Here is a 23,446-nt window from a genome sequence, read left to right on the forward strand (position 1 = left end):
GTTTGTAACCATTAGTTGGGATCCCTGTGTCTTTCACCCTTGCGTTACGTGTGCTTCGAAGTCAAACCGTTTTGCTCAAATACCGCGTCCATTGTTTCCCGCCTCGAAATTAATAACCACTAAAAAACAATAATATTATCGTCTTCAGTTCTACTGGCGATGCAAGAACTCTAAAAAACAAGCTAGCATTAATTTTTTTCAGGTATTTGGTCGTCAAGTAGGAAAGATTAATTTCACTCGATGTGTGTTCGACAGCTTCGTCGAAATTTTCGTCTATTCTTTATGTCCTTGCTCCCGATCGTTTTAATTCTTCTCTCAGGTAGGTTTTAGAAGTATTTTTCGTATGTCATGTAAGTTTGAAGAGGTTTGGTCGATTATGAATGTCTTTGATTTCGTTGGGAATCCATTGAAGTGTCAAACATCTTGTTCTCAATTCATTTACATATTCAGTACCGAATGATGCTGACTTCAAACATAAACAACTCTAAACTATATCGTATTATTTTCTCAACCTTAGACTGTGGCACCATAAGATAATCATAACACTGATATTGGCCTGAGTTTTTACTTTAGAATTTAAAAAAAATTACTGTAGATATGATTATTAGCTAAAGTGAATTAATCCTTAACATAAAGCTATGATGGATATATTTACAAAGGTTGTGCTTGAAGCGACATTCATTACTTATTACATGACTCAAAGGAAGAAAACATTTTAGGACGACTTTTCTGGACAATAAAAAAGAGCACTGTATCTAATTACGTCGCGAGGAATACCAACTTTTACGACAAAGTCTATCCTATATCTAAGGAAGTACAGTGTTATTGCATGTCTTACATACTTTATTCATATTTTAGGTCTTTGATTTACGATAATACTTTAGAAAGTCCCGTTTCTATATTCTTAATGCGCACAGTATACTAGCTTGCAAAATAACGAAATGTTCATACCGGAATATTGAGCATGATGTCATTGCCAAAGTATGACACAGTTGTTACGTATTCAATAACAATAACATCATTATCGGAAGTGGCAGTAATACATGAATATTAAGGCTGTATAATTATATTCATATCAGTTTTGCTTTCATAACTTCACTCGTAAGTTAGTATTTAGGTATTATTATCACACATTCTACGCATCACTACCTCACTTCTGATGACATCATGTTATAACAAATAACAAATGTATTTTCTGTATATTTTTTAGCAGTACAATTATCATCATGTCAAGCTCATGTTATTACTAATCCCTAAAACTATTTTGCCTGTTGATCATCTTCATTATCATCATCTCTAGGGCACCCTAATAATTAGTTATGATATATTTGTATTTAAAAGTTGTTGCTGTTTTTTTTAGGTTTTCAAAATGTTTTAGCTTTAAACAAAAAGGAATCTATCAAGTACTTTTTAGAACATTTTGAATCAAGTCGAAGTACTTACCTTCCAGCCAACAAGACCAAGGTCCGTACTCTCATTCAAGAGAAGCTCAAGGAGCAAGGTTTTAAGACAAGCTTTCAAGCTGTACCTGTTGGACAGGTAAGTTTGTACCAATAAGTACTCTGGAAGCTAGGAAAAGGATGGTACAGGCGGAGCTATAAAGCTTAATTACGGGGTTTTCACATTAAATCGGTGTCCATTTAGCAGTTAATAGTCCAGTTCTGATTTCTCTATTGCTCAAGTTAGCCTCATTGTGGAATATTCATGTATTCAAGCGAATTAAGGGTCATGGGATGTTTTTTTTTTTTTTTACATTTCTGTTGGTATTTGTGAATATTTTGACATTAAAATAAGGCTAACCCTGTGTGGATGTCTGTAATCAAGGAACACAACTGGTGATGTTGTAGACTCAAATCAGCTCTGACTATTAATTATTGACTATTCGTCAATCAGAAATCTGTGACAGTTGGATTCTTCTTTATTTGTCTGTAACCATGAGAAACATTATAGTGGGAGAGCGGTTGGTGGTTGGTAACACTTGCCTCTCACCAAGATGGCCTGGGTTTGATTCCCAGACTGGGTGTCATATGCGAGTAGAGTTGTTTGTTGGTTCTCTACTGGGCTTATTACTTCTATGACATGTTTTTGTGATTCAAATTATTTCATCTCATTTTCTTAGGATTCTTATAATGTCATTGGACGTATTGATGGTAGCTTTGTAAACACTGCAGAAGACCGTATATTTATTGTGGGTGCACATTATGATACTTACCAGGACTCCCCTGGGGTTGATGACAATGGGTCAGGCTTGGCAGCTTTGCTTCAAGTAGCTCGACAATTTAATGATCCAGGTAAACTTACAAGTCATTTTCATGTCTTCTTTTTATAAAAGATGGGAGAAATAGTGCTGTGGAATGAATTTTCTAGCGCATCATTGAAGCATAAGAAATTTAAAAAAAATTTTTTACAAACTTTATACAAATTTCTCATCATGCATCATTGCCACACAGGTGGCCCAGTATCAACTAACTTATGGAATCATTTACAAGCTAGCATTTGTAACGCATTAGATTTTTTTGTATCTACGAGTTAACTAAATCGAGGAAACTAAATCTTAAGTACTTTAACGAATTTAGGTTTAAGCGACGGTTTTAGCAATTTTTGATTTCTACAAATTGGACTACCTGTGGTTTTGATACAAAGGGATCCCATCATGTATTTTTTTCTTGTAGATCAAGATTGTCAAAGAAACTACACATTAATATTGGTAGCATTTGACCAGAAAGAATGCCAATCCTGTAACAATGAAGATCGATTCCAGTGCATTTGTAGCTATGGCAGCGCGACATTCATCAAGGACCTGACCGGATACCTCGGAGTTAGTAACGAGAAAGGGAAAATCGAAGGGGCGGTGATTTTGGACGGTATTATGAACTTTGATTCATCGTACGACTCCCAGAATTTCACGGAGCTTGAAAACCATGTTGATGATTCGGTTAGAAGTACTGTAAGCGAGATTCAAAGGAATAACAATAGAGGAGATTTTCTGTTGGCCGTCGGACGAACAGTCAAAGAAGATTATTTGTTTGACAATATCACAAAATACTTCAGGGAGAGTCAGTATCATAGAGGTGAGTGTTGAAATAGATTTCGTGACGTCAAGTCACGATACGGCACGGTATGCTTGATGACATGCGTTAGCATGCCGTACCGTGACCGTGATAAGCGGTGAACCGCGCGCGCAGTGATTGGTTGCAAAAATATTGTCAATTCTCTAGCGTGAGCGTGCTAGAACGGTTTTTGCATGACTGGGGATTAAAAATGGTTATCGTATGAGTGGGAAACACGCTACTGACTTACAGCGCGACTAGCTTCCACTTAAGATGAATACTTAAAAGTAAAATCCGTTCTTTTCTTTTCAGGTGAATTTAAACTTCGAAATTTCAAGTTAGCTTTCCAGCAACGTCCTTCTACGCTCAATTCCGTCGCGCGGGACAACTACAGATATTTTTTCGATAGTGATCACTACAGCTTCTGGAATAACGATCCTCCTATAAAGGCTTTGTATCTGACAGATACTTTGGACTTCAGGGGTTATATGAAGTACTGTTACCATAATGAATGTGACAACCTCTCCCATGCCACATCAGACAGGCTACACTTTCTAACGAACACCGCTGACGCAGTAGCAATGACGGCGCTTGAAGACACTGGATTGGTTGAATGTATCCCTCGAACTTTTGGAAGTAAGTATATAAGCCATGTCATGACCTATAGCTGGGGTAAATATCAAGGATATTAATTAATGTTAAATTAAGATTTTTAGATGTTTTTCTGCAGGTCACATTCGAGGGCATCTAGTAAACATACTTCCTCGGATTTTTCACTATGTTCTATTCATTACCTTTTATTTCATAGCTTAGATAGTACGCGCGCTCTGTGATTGGTCGAGAACTGTGTTATATCAATGAACAAAGCATAGTTGCTGACGCCATCCATGTTAGCGCCGCCAACGACGTCACTTCCTGCGTGCTGCTTTATTTCTGAACAGAGCGCAAAAAACCTTTCTTATTATTGTTAACTAAAATGTTCTATGATCACCACATTTAATAAATATATTAATTAATTATTATTATTATTATAAATTAATCAACGCTAATAATTTTATCTTTATTTCGTAAGACGTGAGTGAGGTTTACACGTCAGATTCTGGTGAGTTCCAGTCCCCTGGTTACCCCACCAAGTATCCCAACAAAGCAGACAGTATTTGGACCATTACTGTATCCTCTGGTCACGTGGTAGACTTATGGTTCACGGAATTTGACTTGGAGGCTAATGAGTGCAAAAGTGACTTCGTTGATGTTTGGAATGACTATGATGCTACATCGCTCATAGGTAACAACATACTGGTATATTGAGCAGTTTTCGTATGACTGTGAAAAACTCACCGCACGAACGCGGTCGTGACATGGCAAGGCATACGCCAGACCAATAACGTTGCGTGAGAATTTAGTAACTATCCAATCAAATACCCGAAACACCAAGGTCACGGCACTGCTAGATCAATCACATTGCCCGAGGGAAAAAAACGAACAGCGAATCAAATTCTAGAAGACATCACCGTCACGGCACGGCACGCTTACCCAACACTGAGTCATGTGAAAATTGCTGTAACTTATGTTATAGATAATGGTGATGATAATGCATGATGAATGCAAGACGCTGATATACCTAGTGTAGTAACCTCATTCGACTTCTTGTACATTGTTAACGAGTCTTTCATCTCAACCAACAGGTCGTTACTGCGGTAAAATAGCCGCATCAAAGATCCACCTCAAAAGCAAGGGACGAACGATGCAAATACGCTTCAGGTCTGATGACTTTATCACATCCAAAGGGTTCAAAGCCAAATGGAAAGCAAGTAAAGGTATGTCATGATATATACATCAATGACGTCCAGGTCTTTCAGTGATGTCCTAGTTCCGGTGCATGATTTATAAGATAATGTATGGGAGTTAGGATAAATATATCACAATCAAACGTTGCAATAAATAGCTTGCTTTCAAACTTGCATATGTACTTGATTTTAGGGTAAACTATTTTTATATTTACAGGGTCTTCTCTGATTGGTAGTTCGTTGCTAAGTTACCTTTGTTTGGCACTGATATTTCTATGGAAACGGACCTAAGTTATGGACGACTCTTGGTAATAACGCCTTGAAGAAATAATTGGAGGTTTTAGGCCATAAAAAAAGATTATTGCAAAAGACCGTGAACGATAGCAAGTGATGGTAAACGATGGCAGGTGATGTTGAACGAGAGTAACTGATGGTAAACAAAGGCAAGAATAATAGCCATATACTCAAGACTTAGATCCATATGGTCCCAATAAAGAGCATGATAACAAGACAGGTCTGAAAAGCAAAGAACAGCTAGTAATGGTAAATGATACAAGCAAGGGTGAGCTGTGTAACTACAGTTTTAACCATGCGGCTATAAGGAATGGACTGACCTCTAAGGAGTAAAGAAAGTATAAAAAATCATAATTTAATGCACGATGCTAAATATTATTATAATCGTACGCAAAAAGACAGTGACTCAGCACCAAGGGTAGGTTACCCGTGTTGAATCAAGGACACAATAGAGATGTGGTCATAAGACAGATTTAGCAATGACACGGCCTTAATACGACTGCGGGAGTAAATTTTGATCTTGCGCGCGCCTTCGTTTGCAGGCCTGATATGCCGATCAAGGAGCAAGTCATCCGTCCTCTAACCTGCGGTCGTTTAGGTCTCGCCAAGCAACAAGGGCTTACAAGGCCATTGCAATCCTTTTTCTTGAGACCAAAATGATCGTAGGCGTGTTGGGACGATAGTGCACTTGTACATAAACGACACATGCGCAAAAACACTTTTTAGTAACTACTTTTAAGAACCAATTTTTTAAAATAATTTATAAGAGAGATGTCTTCAGCTAGCAAGCATGAGAACTGGTAACAGTTAAGTAAAGGCATAGCTTGGGTATCAACAGAATTCCCAGGCTATGGCTTAGACTCGTTTTAAAATCACACTAGAGTATGCGCAGTTGATCACCTTTTTATATATCCATATAATCGTATGATATTAAAAAAGAAATTTCGTAAACAGTATTAAGAGTATTCATAGTGGACTGACATAAGCGCAACAAAAACACACACATGCTTTTAAAGAATGTGCTTTAGAAATATTATTTTTTTAAATTTACTTTACTTATAAGCTAAATTAAAGAATGCTGGTTGGTATAGGTGTATGGATCGTCAGTAAATAATTATTAATAATGTCTAATAATCAAGAATGCAGTTTTGCATAGGTGCATGGATCGATAGTAAATAATGATGTCTAATAATCATTAATAATATCTTGAAAATTTGAAAACCTTAGACAGCATTATAAAGAATAGCACCGATTTGTAACCAACCCGATTATTTTTTATCTCCCATATAACTATTTCTGGCAAATATTTTCCATCTACTACCCCTTGAAACTTTTTCTATTTAGACTACTCTACGCTTTGAATTGGTTGAATAAGTTTGATGGGAGCGGCACAAGTGTATTTTTTATATTTTTAAGTAGCATTTTGTAAGAATTAGTAAAACATTTTGAGTGACGTGCGGATAAGCAATATCACAATACTTCTCAAACACACGCGTGGGATCGTATAAAATAGGGTTTTGGTGGACGTCAATCAAAGTGTTGCCATGACAATGTCGGGATAGACATTATTCAAGGGCCTTGATCGACGTTCACCAAAGCCAACATCGTCGTATCGGGGATTTCGCGCTAGAGCAGTTATCGTATGACTGTGAAAAGCTCACGGCATAAACACGGTCGTGACACGGCAAGGCTTACGCCAGACCAATAACATTGCGTGAGAAAAAAAATCAGCCAATTAGAATTCCAGAAATTATCACGGTCACGGCACGCTTACGGCAATGAACTTTTCGCAGTCATACGAAAACTGCTCTACTGAGAAGTACTGTAAAAATATGGTGTAGATATCATCTTTGATATCTCTTCAGTAGAGTATCGTGACAAGTGTCACACACACGGACTGGTTTAGCAGAGGAAGGTAACGGCATAGTATTATTAGAGCAAGTATTACAGTATATGCCTCCGCAGTTACGACAGTGATGCTGTTGACAAAATATAAAATAAAAATGTCAGGGAGGGGTAGGACGGTACAAAAATGTACGAAAAAACATGACGTGCATTTTGTCACATGAGAATAAAAGACGTGTAAATCACAAGCAAATTCGTTCGCCTAAGTGATCTAAAATGGCGGCTATGACGTCACACGTACCCAAAGCATAGCTTTATTAAGTAATTAATAGTAAATAAATAATGGGATTTAAAAGTGGATTCCACAGAGTGGTTCTTCTTCCACTGGATTCCAATTGGAATTTAGAAGTTGATTCTTGCGGAGGATGGAAAACTGGAGAACCCGGAGAAAAAGCCTCGAAGCACAGGAAAGAATCGCCTGTTTTACCTCAAGCAAGTTCTAGTGAGGTTTTTCTCGTACAACATCAGCATCAAAACAAACAAAATGGCTTATTATCAGCAGCAACTGTCTTTGCTCGTGCGGTTAGATGAGTATGTTGGTTATTTTTGCTGATTATCAAAAGACGAAACTTAAACATTCAATCCTCCATCCTACCTTGCGTCTTGATAGCGAGAAAGGTTGTTCACATAACTGACAGATTAGAGCCTCTTTGTCATCCGTCCACTTCATGTCCTATGAATCACAAGATAATCACGTGTCAATCACGCACCAATCATTACGTCATCAGTGTAACTTTTGGCGCTCTTTTTACCTTGATTGTCTTCGTTACCTCTTTCATTTCTTCGACCTTCAACTGAGAACTAAAAAAAATTAAAACATCAAAAAACGGAATAAATAACTCAACTTAATTCGCGCTTTTACTATTTGTGTGGCCCGGCAACTCCAGCCGCACATTTTTTCGTGTTTTGGCTGCGTTCATTAAAGTTACGAGTAATGGTTTGAGTAAGAACGCTTTTGATTGATGGAAGCCAATCAATCTCAGACGTATTGGGGTTCCAATAGTTGCACAAACACGAAATGCAATGTGGCCCTTAACCTCAAAGAATCTTTTTTATAAAATCAATAAATTCTAAAATTTGATAAAGTTCTGATTTCATACTTGCTGAGATGAGACCCCATTTCTACTAGAGCCTAGAAAAGAAAAAAATATATAATAAATTAGTATTACTAATATTATTTGACGGTGTAGAAAAATATCAATTATTGTTACCGAAATTAATCTAGATCTAAAGCTGAAGTTAAATGTCGAACTTCACATGAGTCGAACCTAATTGAAACAATGGATAACAAGGCGGTCTTCTTTGATGTTATTAGGTTCGGCTCATGTGAAGTTCGACGTTTGACACGAACCTAAGTTTCCGGGGGTCAATACATTGAACCCCCATTTCTAGAACTTTGCTCACATCAGAAGAAGGCATGGTACTGACAACGTATTGTACCCCCACCCCACCCCCCAGTAGTGTACAATAAAGCATACTAACCGTCTCTTGTTCACAATGGATCTTCTTCAAAGCAGCATGCCTCTCTATGAGAGCTTGATATTCCTGACAACAGACACGATACATTAGCGATCAACGAAATCAAAAGCATTGCGATCTAACAGGACCTGACTTAAGGGGGTGGGGTGGGGCTACCTGGTACCTAACAGGGGAGAGGTAGGGCTACCTGGTACCTAACTAAAGGGGGTTGGGTGGGGCTATCCAGTACCTACACGCTCTGTAAGTGTGAATCCTGAATTTTGCAAGACAATATTTTGTTTTCTTGTTTTTCCAAAAATAGAAGGCAAATCTCAAAAATGAATGTACTGTATGTTTGCATGTATGCTAAACAACGTATTTGTGGATAGAAAGTCTCATGATGAGAGTGGTTGGGGGGGTGGGGTACCCACTTAAATCAGGTCCCTATTTTGGACCTTTGTTTTGACTTTGTCACCTCAATAAAATTTTGTGGACAAATTAAGAAGTTTTTATTTCCACCTTTTTTAGGTTTTCGTACTGGTTTAACGTCTGTTGCATGGCACCGACTTTCTCTTTTTCCTTGTGTAATTCTTCTTGTAGGTTCATTCGCCATTCTCGTTCGATTTTTAAATTGGTTTCTAAGGCTAGTCTGGAAAATTAATAGTAGGGTTGAAGGGTTTAAGAATGTTAGATCGTAGGCATGTTGAATTATTATCAGTCATCATCATAATTATCATCACCATCATCATCATCATCATTATCATCATCATCATTATCACCATCATCATTGTCATCATCATTATCATCATCATCATTATCACCATCATCATTATCATCATCATTATCACCATCATCATTATCATCATTATCATCATCATCATTATCACCATCATCATTATCATCATCATTATCATCATCATCATTATCACCATCATCATTGTCATCATCATTATCATCATCATTATCACCATCATCATTGTCATCATCATTATCATCATCATCATTATCACCATCATCATCATCATAAGCACCATCACTATCAGCACCATCATCATTATCATCATCATTATCATCATCATCATTATCACCATCATCATTGTCATCATCATCATCATCATCATTATCACCATCATCATCATCATTATCACCATCATCATTATCATCATCATTATCATCATCATCATTATCACCATCATCATTATCATCATCATCATTATCACCATCATCATTATCACTGTTATCATCACCGTCATCAATTATCATCAATAATAATCGTCACCATCATCATTTCTATTATCTTCATCATACAGATCGTCATCAGGATATTTTAATAGGTTGAGCACTATATAAATTATTAATACTATCATAAAAAGCCGTTTTTAAGAACCTTCCTCACCTGCTACTTTCACTGTCTGCAAGCTTGCTCTCAATTTCTTCAACTTTATGTGACATTTCTAACTTTTCTTCTACACTGGCTCGTAATCTAGTGATCATAGAAATGTTGAAAAGGTTTAAAAGCAACATAGAAGATAAAGAAGATGTTTGGTCCTGTGAAAGAGGTTTTAAAGAACTACAGAAAAAAGGAAAATATGATAAGCATGAAATGAGACTGAAAATTGAAAGAGAAGGAATGAGGAGAGAAAGAAGGAAGAAAATGAAAAGAGGAATGTGAAAGTTGTTTGACATGGTACAAACCCTTCTCACAGGGCCTGAGGAAAGCATTAGACATTTAGTCTACGATGTAGAATTGATTACAGTATTAAGCATGTAGTATTGAGCAAAAGCATCAGAGCCTTTGAAAAGGCAACAGCAGCAACAACAGCAAGAAAACTAAATATAGAGGTCCAACCACCAGCTCAACCAAACACTGTCCCTCTGAACCCCAAGTTTTGTTTCAACTGGGATACAGTTCCAAGAAATAAGCAACAACCTTGAAAACAATGCGATATGTAGACTAGACTATCATAAGGGTCACCCAATGGTTTCCCAGTTGCTGCGCGATAATTAGTGCCCAGTCTCCCACTGGTGGGTACTGTAAGTAAGTAAGTAAGTAAGTAAGTAAGTAAGTAAGTAAGTAAGTAAGTAAGTAAGTAAGTAAGTAAGTAAGTAAGTAAGTAAGTAAGTAAGTAAGTAAGTAAGTAAGTAAGTAAGTAAGTAAGTAAGTAAGTAAGTAAGTAAGTAAGTAAGTAAGTAAGTAAGTAAGTAAGTAAGTAAGTAAGTAAGTAAGTAAGTAAGTAAGTAAGTAAGTAAGTAAGTAAGTAAGTAAGTAAGTAAGTAAGTAAGTAAGTAAGTAAGTAAGTAAGTAAGTAAGTAAGTAATATTATTTACAATCTTTCTTGTTCCTGGATCTTGTTAGCGTATCGGGCACATTTTTCTTCCAGTTCTGACCATTTTTCCATGTGCTGTCTTCCAGAAGCCTCGCATGACTGAAACATCAAGTGATCGAGTGATAATTTGTTAAAATTAATAAATCCCTCTAACTTTGGGTGTAATGTTTTCCCATTTCAGACTACGTGTCATTCCCTTGAGTATTATTTCTTTTATGGGCCCTTTTACCTTGACGGTAATGTTTTCCCATTTCAGACCACGTCATTCCCTTGAGTATTACTTCTTTTCTAGACCCTTTTACTTTGGGCGTAATGTTTTTCCATCTCAGACCACATGTCATTCCCTTGAGTATTATTTCTTTTCTAGACCTTTTTACTTTGGGCGTAATGTTTTTCCATTTCAGACCACGTGTCATTCCCTTAAGTATTATTACTTTCATTGACCCTTTTACTTTGGGTGTAATGTTTTCCCATTTTATATGTGTCATTCCCTTGAGTATTATTTCTTTTAGACCCTTTTACTTTGGGTGTAATGTTTCCCCATTTCATACCACGTGTCATTCCCTTGAGTATTATTTCTTTTCTACACCATGAATATGGATACAACTCAAACAAAGAATTTTACAGACATGTGGTGTGAACCCTAACCCATGCTTATGGTACTGGGATACCTGTAGCTTTCCATGAAGGTCAAGGTTAATCTTCTTGATATCATCCAGTTGTCTTCTGAGTACAATCAAAGTATCTTGTTTATCGTGAATATCCTTCTCTAGTAACCTCATGGCCACCTCGCTTTCTTCTTTCATCATACGAACCATCTCTAACTCTCGCTCTGTTTCCTAAGGAAGAAAAGGACTTACGTTACGATTCACCTTAAGCGCTAGCCATCACATGGTATAAATTGTGTTGGATTGTGTTACAGTCACCAAAAGGTTCAGAAATTGTTCTCAGATTCCTGTACAAATGTACTAACTTTTGAACAAATTATTTCATTGGTTTTGTTTATCTTTTTCTCTTAATAGCAATAAAAAAAAAGCTTCAATCAAGTAAGAAAAATGATATTTTGCTTGTATTTAGGGAGCTAACTAAACTAGCGCTCAAAAAGTAAATTCCCAGACTCTCACTTGATTTGAGAATTCTTCTAATGGTTTTCCAGTATTCTTCCTTCCACAAAAAGGGGTATCAATAAAATTCGAAGGCTTCTTAAAAAACAAATCATATGAAGTGAAAGACATGTGGTGTTAGATGACATCAGACATGACATCATTGGCGCAGCTACCATGACAGATAGTGACACGTCAAGCTCACCTTTCTCAGTTGCATCTCCAAATCCAGTTGTTTCTGTGCGGCATCCAACATTTCATTTAATCCTTCCCTAAATACAACAACGACAGCAACAAACAGGTAGCCACTTAGATATCAAGAAAAGCATAAGGAAAAAGGTGATTGTATAATATAATACAGGCTTTGAGCACATCCCTGGAACATCCTACGAGACACTGGAGAGGTATCCTTTACATACTAATGTCTGTGAGTGTTTTGTGCAAGAAAATACAAGTGCTTCATGAGATATTCCCTTTTTTACTCCGACGAAGGACTAGCATCCGAAACAGTGTATAATTTACCCTTTTATCATTTGTTTTCCATTGGAAACACCGGCCGACGCAGCTCACACTAGTTTTTAGCTACTGTAGTTATCTCTCCTGAGATATTTCATGATGGGTAACAAGAAAGCATTAAGGTGCAACATTGCACGCAATATTGCATGCAATTGATGTTGCGAGCGATGACACACAATTTGTTGCATGCAACGTTGCTGAAGTAGGATAGTTTTCTACTTCAGCAACATTGCCTGCACTGTTGCGCGCAATGTTGCACCGTGTGTATTTGACTTGTTTACTTCCACTGTATTTACTTGTGGCACTTTAAGGGTTTCATATGCGGCTTTAATTCAGGGGTGGCATTTATTCAGGGGCAGTGCTTATTCGGGGGTGGCACTTATTAATAATTTCTGTCTTAGGTGCGGCACTAATTTGAAGGCAGTGCTTAAACAAGTAATATTTATTATGGTATATGTAACCGGCGGCAAGGCGCTCAGCTATGAATCAGATTGCAAGTGGTTTTGACAAAAGAATTTATTGAAAAATTCACACAACTTTACATCGTAGAGAATTCCTTGTCTTGATATGTGCAACGTCTTCAAGAACTTTTACTACACTGATTTAAGCTTAGTTTGGGCCTACTTTTATGGAAAAACCTGCATTCTTAAGACCTTACACATCCTATGCAATGTTGCACGCCCTAGGCGCAAACAGGATGTCCCAAACACGAACTTACGTAAACAAGCGCCAAACCTAGGCATGACTCACTGTAATGTAATTACGTACGGAAATTATTTCTTGCTTACGCATTTTCCACGCAAACAGTTAACTAAAGAATTACATTCCTATGTGTACACGAGGCATTCCTAATTAAAATATAGATTTATGACTAAATAATTACTGTCCGAAATAGTGTCTTTTGACTCTGTCACACTTGCCCCTCCTTTTTGTTTGCTTCGTCCTCGAGCAAATTCAGGAACAATGATGCGCAGGTGGACTCGTCAGTGCTGAAGTGCGGATCTTGGAAGATTATAGAGGTTGCTGTGTTGGCCTGCCGTTGTCCTTGTGGAACGTCGGGGTACAGGTGCAGCCAGTTCTTCCTCAGACGCATCATCACTATCATCATCATCATCAGGTTCAGCTGGTTCTGTCATTGGTTGAAAGGCGATTGTCATTCCTCCAATGTCATCTTCTTCATCTGATGATTCTGGCGATGCAGTACATGTTTGTCTAGACCTGTCAGCTTGCCTGTGTCGTCCTCGTATCTCCAGCATTGGTCTTGGACACACTTGCATTTCTCCTTGACTAACAACTTTATCTCCTCCATGTCCATCAGCTCTTTCAACGACATATGTATTGTTGTCTCTTCGTTCGACGATTTTGTACACTTGGCTGTCCCATTTATCTTGAATCTTGTTTCTTCCTCTGACTTTACGGTTGCGAAGGAGTACTCGCTCTCCAACTTGTAGTGGTTCGGCCAGTGCTCTGCCCTTCTGGTCATGGATCTTCTTTCTGATGGTAGCAGCTTCCTTCAAGTTTTGTGTCACAGTGGTATAAGCTTCTCGTAGACGAGTCTGGTGCTTGGTAATCCATTGCTGGTTGTCTACTGTCACTTGTCTGTCATCATCAGGAAGTAGAATGTCCAAAGGTAGCGTTGCATCTCTACCAAACATCAGGTAGAAGGGTGAGTATCTAGTCGTTGCATGTGGCGTAGCATTATAGGCGTAACATAACTCTTTCAGGTGTTCAGGCCACCTTCTTTTCTTTTCTGCTGGTAGAGTTCTTAGAAGCTCATGTAGTGTACGGTTGAATCTTTCGCACTGCCCATTTCCTTGAGGATGATAGGGGGTTGTCCTTGACTTCTTAATTCCATACACTGCACACAACTCCTTGACTAGTTCTGCCTCAAATGACTTGCCTTGGTCAGAGTGTAGTCTTTGGGGGATTCCATACACAAGGAACCATTCTTTAATCAGGGTCTTGACTACGGTTGTCGCTTTCTGATCACGGGTAGGTATAGCAATTGTAAACTTTGTGAACACATCTGTTAACACAAGGACATTTTCTCTTCCATCTGTTGCAGGCTCAAGCAAGGTAAAATCCATCGCTAGCACTTCCAATGGCCTAGTAGCTAGTAGGCTGCCCATCGGCGTCTTGACTGGAAGGTAGGATCCTTTGGCAATGACACATCTTTCACAATTTGAGATCCATTGCTTCACATCTCCTTGCATACCGGGCCACCAACATCTTTTCCTCAAGAGCTGTTCTGTCCTGTCTTGTCCTTGATGTCCACATTGATCGTGCGCACCCTTCAGTACTTGTGATTTCATTGATGTGGGGAGTAGCAGTAACCGAAGCTCACTTCCCTGTCCGACTCCTGTACGGCGGTAGAGAACTCCATGGCTTTCCTCAATCCTGTTCCAGTGACTAAGCAACTTCCTTGTATCCCTTGTCTCTTGTTGGCTTTGCCTTTTACTTGGCCGACGTCCAAGGTTTCGGTAGTGGAGGAGACGACTGATACATGGGTCCTCCTGCTGTAGTCGTTGGATCTCTGTGAGAGGTGTGGTTGGGAATGAGGTTGCTTGCTCCTCCAGCGCACTTGTCTCTGTGTTGCTTATGAACGCTGCTGATACCATCAAATGTTGACGTACCTCTTCTGGTAGGTCTGTAGTATTGGTAGAATAGGCTAGTGTACTTCTTACTTCAACTGTGGTTGGTTCTTCATCTCGGTTGATGCGACTTAGAGCATCTGCATTCTGGTTGTGACGTCCAGGGCGGTACTTGATGGTGAAGTTGAAGTTTGCTAACTCTGCAGCCCACCTCTGCTCCACAGCTTTCAGCTTACTCTTTGACTGTAGGTATGTCAGCGGGTTGTTGTCTGTGTAGACGACAAACTTCGATCCCAGCAGGTACTCCCTGAACTTCTCACATACAGCCCACTTCAAGGCTAGTAGTTCCAGCTTCCTCGATGAGTAGTTCTCCATGTTTCGCTCTCCACCTCTCAGGCCTCGGCTGGCATAAGCGATCACTTTGACTCTTCCGTCCTGTTCTTGGGACAGCACGGCTCCCAATCCTTCGTTGGACGCATCCGTCTCTAGGATGAAGGGCTTGGTGTAGTCCGGGTAGGCCAGCACTGGTGCTGAGGTTAGTAGATTCTTTAACTTGTTGAAGCTCTTTTGGCACTCTTCTGTCCACAGTACGCCAATCTGCTTCCGGGTGGTCTTGTTACTTCCTCCGCTCCCGAGCTCAGCAACTAACTTGTGCAGCGGGCCTGCCATTTGAGCGAACTTGGGGACAAATCTTCTGTAGTATGATGCGGAACCAAGGAATGATCGCAGATCGCGCCCTGTCTGGGGGACTGGCCACTCGTTAACTGTCTTTGTCTTTTCAGGGTCTGTCTCGACACCGTCAGCAGAGACCACGTGCCCCAGATAGGACACCCGATCTCTGAAGAGTTGACACTTGGTTGGTTCAACCTTTAATCCATGATGCTTCAGCTTACTGAATACCGTTTCCAACCGCTCAAGATGTTCTTCAATGGTGGATGAGAAGACTATGATGTCGTCCAGGTAGACCATCAGGGTGCGAAGTATGTCCTCTCGGAAGACTCCTTGCATCAACCTTTGGAAGGTCGCTGGGGCATTCTGTAGTCCAAACGGCATCCGAGTGTACTGAAACAAACCCATGGGCGTTGTGAACGCAGTCTTGTGCTGATCATCAGGATGGACTTCAACTTGATTGTAGGCTGATGCCAGATCTATGGTGGAAAAGTACTTTGCGCCACGCAGTGCCTCCAGTGATTCCTCTATCCTTGGTAGGGGGTACTGATCACGCTTGGTTTTCTGGTTCAGCTTCCGGTAGTCGACGCACATCCTCAAGGCTCCAGACTTCTTTCGTACAAGCACTATTGGGGAGGCATAGTTACTCTCACTTGGACATATCACTCCTTTTTCTAGCAAGTCTTGTAGATGCTGTTGCACCTCCTGGTATTGGTTTGGAGGAATCCTTCTGTAACGCTCTGTGACAGGCACATCATCGTCTGTGTAGATGCGATGATATGTTGTCTTTGTACAGCCAAGGTCCTCCTTACATGAAGCGAACACCTCTTCATTTCTTTCGAACATCTGGAGAGCTTTCTCCCTCTGAAGTTCCGTCCCGGGGAAATGTTCCAGGGTAATCCCGTGAGGGGGTGTCTGTATCCTTTGCCAACGTACTTTGCCCACAGCTTCCCGTTGGGGTGGCATCTGAGGGTCAGCACTAAGGTTACAGCACACTGTCACCATGTTATTCTCGTGTAGGAACTCCAACTGCTCTCCTCTCTTGACCATCTCTCCCTCTCGCACAATTCCAATCCGCGTCCTCGGCTTTAGCCATATGTCCTTTGCCGTCTGGTTGGCAACTCTGACATAGTAACACGTCTTGGTAGTATCCACGAGAGTACTGGCCACGGTGAGGTTTCCTTCTACTGGTACACCAAGGGGTTCGATCACAGCATCAGTGCCCCATGATGGGCCTGTAACCAAGATATCAGATTCTGTGAAAGCAGGGACCCAGACTTTGTCTGAGCCGGCTACTTTCACGAACCCAGTTTTACATTTACTCTTCTTCTCTTCATCTTGCAGGATCTGTTGGTATTGGGGCACCTGCCCAAGAACGTTGGTTCCCAGTAGGCCAGGTACCCTCCTCTGCATGACTGTAGTGGCTGCTGTGTCCTTCGTGATGAAGATGCCGCACCCAGGGACCACCACTCCTCCGATCTCTACTGCAGCGACGATATATCCAATGTAAGGGATGTCCAAACCGTTAGCTCCTCGCAGCTGTAGTAATCTTGTTTCAGGGTGTAGGTCTCCTAGGGTTGGCTGTAGCTTTTCCCTGTAGAACGACTCGGTGATGAGGGTAACCATGGAGCCCGTATCCACTAAGCTTTTCACAGGTACTCCGCCAATCCTCGCCACCACTGTGGGACTTGTCCCGACAAACTTTTCGTTCTGAAAAAGAGAGTTAGAGCCACTACAGTTCCTCTCCACGGCGTAGCTCACTGCCGTGGAGAGCTGGAGTTTGACTCCTTCTGTGGTGCTGCTGGTGCCTTGTCTTTCAGGGGCTTTGGGCAGTTCGGCCGAAGATGTCCAAGCTCGTGGCAGTTGTAACATCTCCTCGGACCACGTGGGGGACTTCGTGGTGGTGATGGGCTTGCTAACTTCATGGTAAGTTGGGTTAGCAGCTTCTGCTGCTCATCCAGCAATTTTTGTTGCTGCATGAGCCTCTCCACCAGGGCCTTCTGTCCTGCGGTAAGCTCTTGGATGGCATTTACTTGGTTGCTCTCCACCAACACCTCCTTGGCCGCTGCATGGCGATGTGCTCCTCTATCTGTGTCTTCCGAGCTATGATAGGCCTCTTGCCTCACCTCGTTGAAGGTCTTCTCGGGATGTTCTCTGATATAGCGCTTGAGATCCCTGCGCAACAGGTTGTCACGCAAGTTCTCAACGAATGTGTCTCTGAGGTTCTGGTCCTTGTTTTCCAGGGCTCCTACGTGTACTCTGGTTATGTGCTCCGCCATTGACATCAGGGCATGGGCAAAGTCCTGGATGGGCTCCCTGTCACCTTGTTTTCTGGCGAAAAACCTCTGGAGAAGCTGGGTCTTGGTGAGCTTCTCTCCGAAGACGTCTCTCAGAATCCTGAAGAAACCCTCCGGGTCTGTCCAGTCATCCGCAGGCCTTAGTCGAACTTCATCTCGAGCCGCTCCTTCTAAGCTATGGTACAGGAAATCCACCGCCTCTTGAGAAGTTAACTTCTGGGCAGCCACAGACCTCTGTGCATCCGCTATCCAGTCTTCAAGCACCTTGTCGTCTCTGCCACCAGCATACTTCCTCAGCTTCTTCTCCCTTGGCACTGTCACTTTCACCACTGGTGCAGGAACAGGTTGGGCAGGGGGTCCTCCTTCAGCCTGCATGCCATCCAGCTGTGCCTTGAGTGCAGCCAATTGCTCTGTGAGTGCAGCCACAGCTTCTTCTGCCATGATTTCAGTCTCGTTCCCGTTTGTAAATAATCAATAACTACTAATGTCAACTTTCTTGCAATCCCACTTCTGACACCAAAAATGTAACCGGCGGCAAGGCGCTCAGCTATGAATCAGATTGCAAGTGGTTTTGACAAAAGAATTTATTGAAAAATTCACACAACTTTACATCGTAGAGAATTCCTTGTCTTGATATGTGCAACGTCTTCAAGAACTTTTACTACACTGATTTAAGCTTAGTTTGGGCCTACTTTTATGGAAAAACCTGCATTCTTAAGACCTTACACATCCTATGCAATGTTGCACGCCCTAGGCGCAAACAGGATGTCCCAAACACGAACTTACGTAAACAAGCGCCAAACCTAGGCATGACTCACTGTAATGTAATTACGTACGGAAATTATTTCTTGCTTACGCATTTTCCACGCAAACAGTTAACTAAAGAATTACATTCCTATGTGTACACGAGGCATTCCTAATTAAAATATAGATTTATGACTAAATAATTACTGTCCGAAATAGTGTCTTTTGACTCTGTCACATATACGACTATTTAATCCCTTACCAGAGAAAATCTCAAACATGATAGGAAGAGATAATGAATTCAAAATATTATACAATGCTTGCTAGTTTTCTGCTGAAATACCTTGACTTGTTATATGTTTCTCTCTCCACATCTATGTCAGCCTGTACAAGCTAAAGAAAAAGATGACAAAATAATGATGATTTAGGTTAATTTATATTAATTGTACTAGTATTTCTTAGGATTTTGAGGTGAAAGCAATGTTTGCCTGTCATTGTAAACTGGTAATGAGATTGATGAGATTCATTCAGCTGATTGATACCAAGCAATAGAATACTCTCTGGTTGATAGCACATGACAGGCAGTGTTTGCCTGTCATTGTAGGCTGGTAATGAGATTCATGAGATTCATTCAGCTGATTGATACCAAGCAATAGAATACTCTCTGGTTGATAGCACATGACGGGCAGTGTTTGCCTGTCATTGTAGGCTGGTAATGAGATTCATGAAATTCATTCAGCTGAATGATACCAAGCAACAGAATACTCTCTGGTTGATAGCACATGACAGGCAGTGTTTGCCTGTCATTGTAGGCTGGTAATGAGATTCATGAGATTCATTCAGCTGATTGATACCAAGCAATAGAATACTCTCTGGTTGATAGCACATGACAGGCAGTGTTTGCCTGTCATTGTAGGCTGGTAATGAGATTCATGAGATTCATTCAGCTGATTGATACCAAGCAATAGAATACTCTCTGGTTGATAGCACATGATGGGCAGTGTTTGCCTGTCATTGTAAACTGGTAATGAGATTCATGAGATTCATTCAGCTGATTGATACCAAGCAACAGAATACTCTCTGGTTGATAGCACATGACAGGCAGTGTTTGCCTGTCATTGTAGACAGCTGGTAATGAGATTCATGAGACTCATTTAGCTGACTGATAGCCTTAATTAAGAAGATTGGTCTTGGATATTTGAGGCAACAAAAAAATTATTAACCTAATTAAACCAATCTTGAAAACTTCCTTACCCCTCCCCTTAGAGTCTCCTACCCACCCCACCCCTAACAGTAAGTAGGAAAGTTTGTACCTGGATTTTCTTTGCACTTAATTGGTTCATCTTATCATTCTCTGTTTTAAGCACATCCCTTTCATTGGCCACAGTCTCCATAGTTTTCTTATAATTTTCAAACTAAAAACAAAACCAGGTTAAAAATAAGAAAAAATGCTCTAAGTAATAAATAAATATTTTTGCAATTGCCCTATTTCATTATGACGTCACATCAAAACAACCTATTGTTTAAACGCAAAGGATCATGGTCATCGGAGGGGGTCAAATCAATGCAAATTCACCGAAAATTTATTCTAAAATCCGTATCAATCTACAAAGAGAAGTAGAATAGCCAGCAAACACTCAGAATATCTTTTAGTACATATTAACACATATCTGAAAACCAGGCAACTTTAGATTAAACTGTTTCGCTAGGAGCAAATTTTGTTGATATTTCTATTGGATTTGGCGATTCTATCCCCCACACAAACAAGCAGTGACGTCATAGTGAAATAGGGCAATTAGGATGTTCATAAAAACAATATTTAAAAAATCTTTAGCTTTAAATACCTCATCTGTGAGTTCTTGGTTGTTTTGCTGTAATCCTTTCACCTTGGCTTGAAGATCAGAAACTGTAGAACTGAGAGAAATTAAAAAATTGAAAATTGATTAAGCTTATTTTAGAAGGTTATATTATGGCGCATTTTAAATTAATAGCTTACCTTAAATTTTTGTTGACCTCTTCCAGGTATGTTTTCTGATCTATTAGTACTGTAAGATCTGTAGTGTTTTCAGAACTTGACCTAAGATCAGATCAAAATCATAACAATATTACATGTGAGAGTGAACTAGGGCACAATAGAGCAGTTTTCACATGACCCAGCTCAGTGCTGTAAGCATGCCGTGCCATGACTGTGATGTTTTCTAGAATTTTAATTGGCTGAGTTTTTTTCTTGTGCAATGTGATTGGTCTGACAGTGCAGTGACATTGGCAAGACAATGTCTGCACTGTATTTATGTCATGTTCCAGGTATTTGATTGGATGGATAGTAAATTCTCAAGCAATGTGATTGCTCTTCCCTTGCTGTGTCACGACCATGTTTTTGTGCTGTGAGCAATTTCACAGTCATACAAAAACTGTTCTACCTCCCAATACATACTTATTGTCATCAGTAATGCTGGTCTTCTCCAGGTAATTGCCTTCCTTGAGGTAAAGACCAAGATCTAAGACTCCTGACTGTAGATCAAAGAATATGACAATGATCAAAATCATTCCAGTTTTCATGATTGTCGTAAAACATCTAGCAGGACTAACAAACCAGAATAACAAGACTGATAGAACCGGATTTCCAAACTTCACCTACGAAACTGTCATTGCCTGGCAGAGAAAATCGCACAATGCATAGCTGCATTGCAATGTTTCCACTTGAAGTGCATTATGGTTGAATAGAAATTCTTTAAATAATGAACTAATATTATATTTTTGAAATGTAAAAGCAATAACAGTCTACTGTTAAGTTATTTAAGAGAAATATACCTCTTAAGCTTGGGCAAAATTTTCTCCTTTTCAGACCACATGTCATTACCTAAAGTTTCATTTCTTTTAGTTGCACACGAGAAGACAAATTAATATGGATACAACTCAAACAAAGAATATTATTCTCAAGAGAATGACACGTGGTCTGAAATGAGAAAACACCCCCAAAGTAAAAGGGTCCATAAAAGGAATAATATTCAAGAGAATGAGAAGGTGTTTCAAATGGAAAACATTATTTTCAAGGTAAAGAGGTCTGTTCTGTCACTCACCCAAGTGTCGAGATCATCTCCCTTGAGATCAAAGTTACAATCAATAACATTAATGCCAACTAATAAGCCAGATATCACAGCTCCTTCCTCCTGCATGAGTAATGCATGGTTATCGTACCATTCACTGATAAACAAGTCAAACATAGGCCTCAGAACGATGATAATTATAAAAATATCCATACCTCCATTGTAAAAACGTTTGAAATTTCCTAGGGATGGGGAGGGTCTGAGGGGGTATATCGTGTACTTCCAGAAAATATCCATACCTCCCCCATGGAAGGGGGGGGGGGGGGTTAGAATTTCCTAGGGGTGGAGAGGTTCCGAGGAGTGATTAATGACACTTCCTACCTTGGAATTGACAAATATATACATCAAAAATTTAACAAAAATACTTACGACAAAAATTCTTTATTTTCTACTAAATCTCTAACATAATCAGCCAGTTTTTTCTGCATCAGAGCAAGTCTGACCCAAGCTCTACCCCTGCCATAGTTAGTTCTGGTGGCAAAAATATATGAAAAATAATTCATATCTTCTTCAAAGAAAGCTACGATTATTGAAAAAGAAGAAATCTTACTTGATTCCAGGTAGATTTTTCACACTTCGAGTAATTTCAGATGCATCAGGTGAAATACGGTCTATTACTTCTAGAGGTCCCCAATAATCACGTCTTTGGCCAAGAATATTGCGTTTTACTTTCGGAGTAATTAAAAAAAAGTCTTATTTGATTAAATTATTATTATTATCACTCATGTGACGAACTCGATATATAAATATTTGAATACTTTGATTGCTGCTCTTAAATTCAGTGAGTAGTTTATTTAACTTTTAAACTACACGATAAGAAGTAAAACATTAAGACTTACGTTTCAAACCATGGCGTAAAACGTTCTCAATCACAACAAAAAACTGTTGAAACGGTTCGTGGTCAGCTCCAATAACCTTAGCCAACTCAAGGGCCGATTCTATCAGGTTTTTGATGCATAATTTTGAAATATTCAGTAAATTAGACCTTTCAGTTTTCCAGAATAGTTGCTTTTTGGGTATATTTATTGATGTGGATGGGTTAACTGACTGTGTTATCCACTTGTTCGACAGTGTATCGCCTTCCTCTTCTTCTCCTGTTGCAGTCGCCATTTTGAATTAAGGTGATTTAACGCTGACTGCAAATACTGTAGGCCTAGGTCAAACGATTGTCGAATGGAAAAATGGAAAAATAGGAAGAAGAGAAAGGAAAGAAAGGAAAAATGCCAAGTTTAGTAAAACGGAAGTAATAGAAACTTTTTGAAGGCTACTTTATCCATGGGTGTAGCAGTAGTCGTAGGCGAGGGCACTCGCCGGCCACTCGCCTTTCGATAACCTCGGGGGCCGGTCTCGCCACAGATTCAATAAAATCATTGAAACGTGAAATAAAGCCTCGAAATTTTACCCGATCATTGATAAATAGCACTTCTTTCGCTCTGTGTGGTTATTTTTTGAATTTAGCCCGTTTTAAGATTTTTCTTCCCAGTATTTCTTTTACGTTTCAATGATTTTATTGAATTTTTTGATAAATCCCCATACATTTCCTTATGAAAGGACACCACAGAAACCAAGCTTGGGCTACCTGTGCTAAATAGTACACA

The 23,446-nt window shown here is 39.8% G+C and overlaps 2 protein-coding genes across 2 annotated transcripts; one reads left to right on the top strand and one right to left on the bottom strand.

The window, feature by feature from the left end:
* Positions 1–54: 54 nt before the first annotated feature.
* Positions 55–6,087, top strand: LOC116286319 (uncharacterized). The gene is made up of 8 exons (XM_031692795.2): positions 55–319; positions 1,361–1,539; positions 2,120–2,291; positions 2,673–3,071; positions 3,363–3,686; positions 4,123–4,335; positions 4,736–4,867; positions 5,055–6,087. The coding sequence occupies exons 1-8, from the start codon at positions 241–243 to the stop codon at positions 5,126–5,128; spliced, it is 1,572 nt and encodes a 523-aa protein (XP_031548655.1). The 5' UTR covers positions 55–240; the 3' UTR covers positions 5,129–6,087.
* Positions 5,466–22,984, bottom strand: LOC116286318 (RUN and FYVE domain-containing protein 2). The gene is made up of 19 exons (XM_031692793.2): positions 22,688–22,984; positions 22,399–22,516; positions 22,218–22,319; positions 21,822–21,945; positions 21,176–21,252; positions 20,738–20,818; positions 20,586–20,655; positions 20,055–20,156; positions 19,085–19,134; positions 12,130–12,196; positions 11,493–11,660; positions 10,823–10,920; positions 9,891–9,977; positions 9,014–9,143; positions 8,519–8,581; positions 8,137–8,168; positions 7,789–7,837; positions 7,632–7,709; positions 5,466–7,110 (listed from the first exon to the last, which is right to left on the bottom strand). Exons 1-19 carry the CDS (start codon positions 22,956–22,958, stop codon positions 6,976–6,978), a joined length of 1,902 nt encoding a protein of 633 aa, XP_031548653.1. The 5' UTR covers positions 22,959–22,984; the 3' UTR covers positions 5,466–6,975.
* Positions 22,985–23,446: the final 462 nt, after the last annotated feature.

This window comes from Actinia tenebrosa, unplaced genomic scaffold, assembly GCF_029948245.1.
Source record: "Actinia tenebrosa isolate PJP-AT-01 unplaced genomic scaffold, QUT_ActTen_1.0 PGA_scaffold0__85_contigs__length_37466705, whole genome shotgun sequence".
NCBI classification, from domain to species: domain Eukaryota; kingdom Metazoa; phylum Cnidaria; class Anthozoa; order Actiniaria; family Actiniidae; genus Actinia; species Actinia tenebrosa.

Excerpts from the sequence above, each read along its gene's own strand:
- LOC116286318 (XM_031692793.2), bottom strand. The coding sequence starts at position 22,958 with ATGGCGACTGCAACAGGAGAAGAAGAGGAAGGCGATACACTGTCGAAC. Across the intron at positions 11,661-12,129 it reads TGGAGATGCAACTGAGAAAG|GAAACAGAGCGAGAGTTAGA; the intron begins GTGAGCTTGACG and ends TTTCTTCCTTAG. Across the intron at positions 8,582-9,013 it reads AGTACGAAAACCTAAAAAAG|GAATATCAAGCTCTCATAGA; the intron begins GTGGAAATAAAA and ends GTCTGTTGTCAG.
- LOC116286319 (XM_031692795.2), top strand. The coding sequence starts at position 241 with ATGTGTGTTCGACAGCTTCGTCGAAATTTTCGTCTATTCTTTATGTCC. Across the intron at positions 1,540-2,119 it reads AAGCTGTACCTGTTGGACAG|GATTCTTATAATGTCATTGG; the intron begins GTAAGTTTGTAC and ends TCATTTTCTTAG. Across the intron at positions 2,292-2,672 it reads TCGACAATTTAATGATCCAG|ATCAAGATTGTCAAAGAAAC; the intron begins GTAAACTTACAA and ends TTTTTCTTGTAG.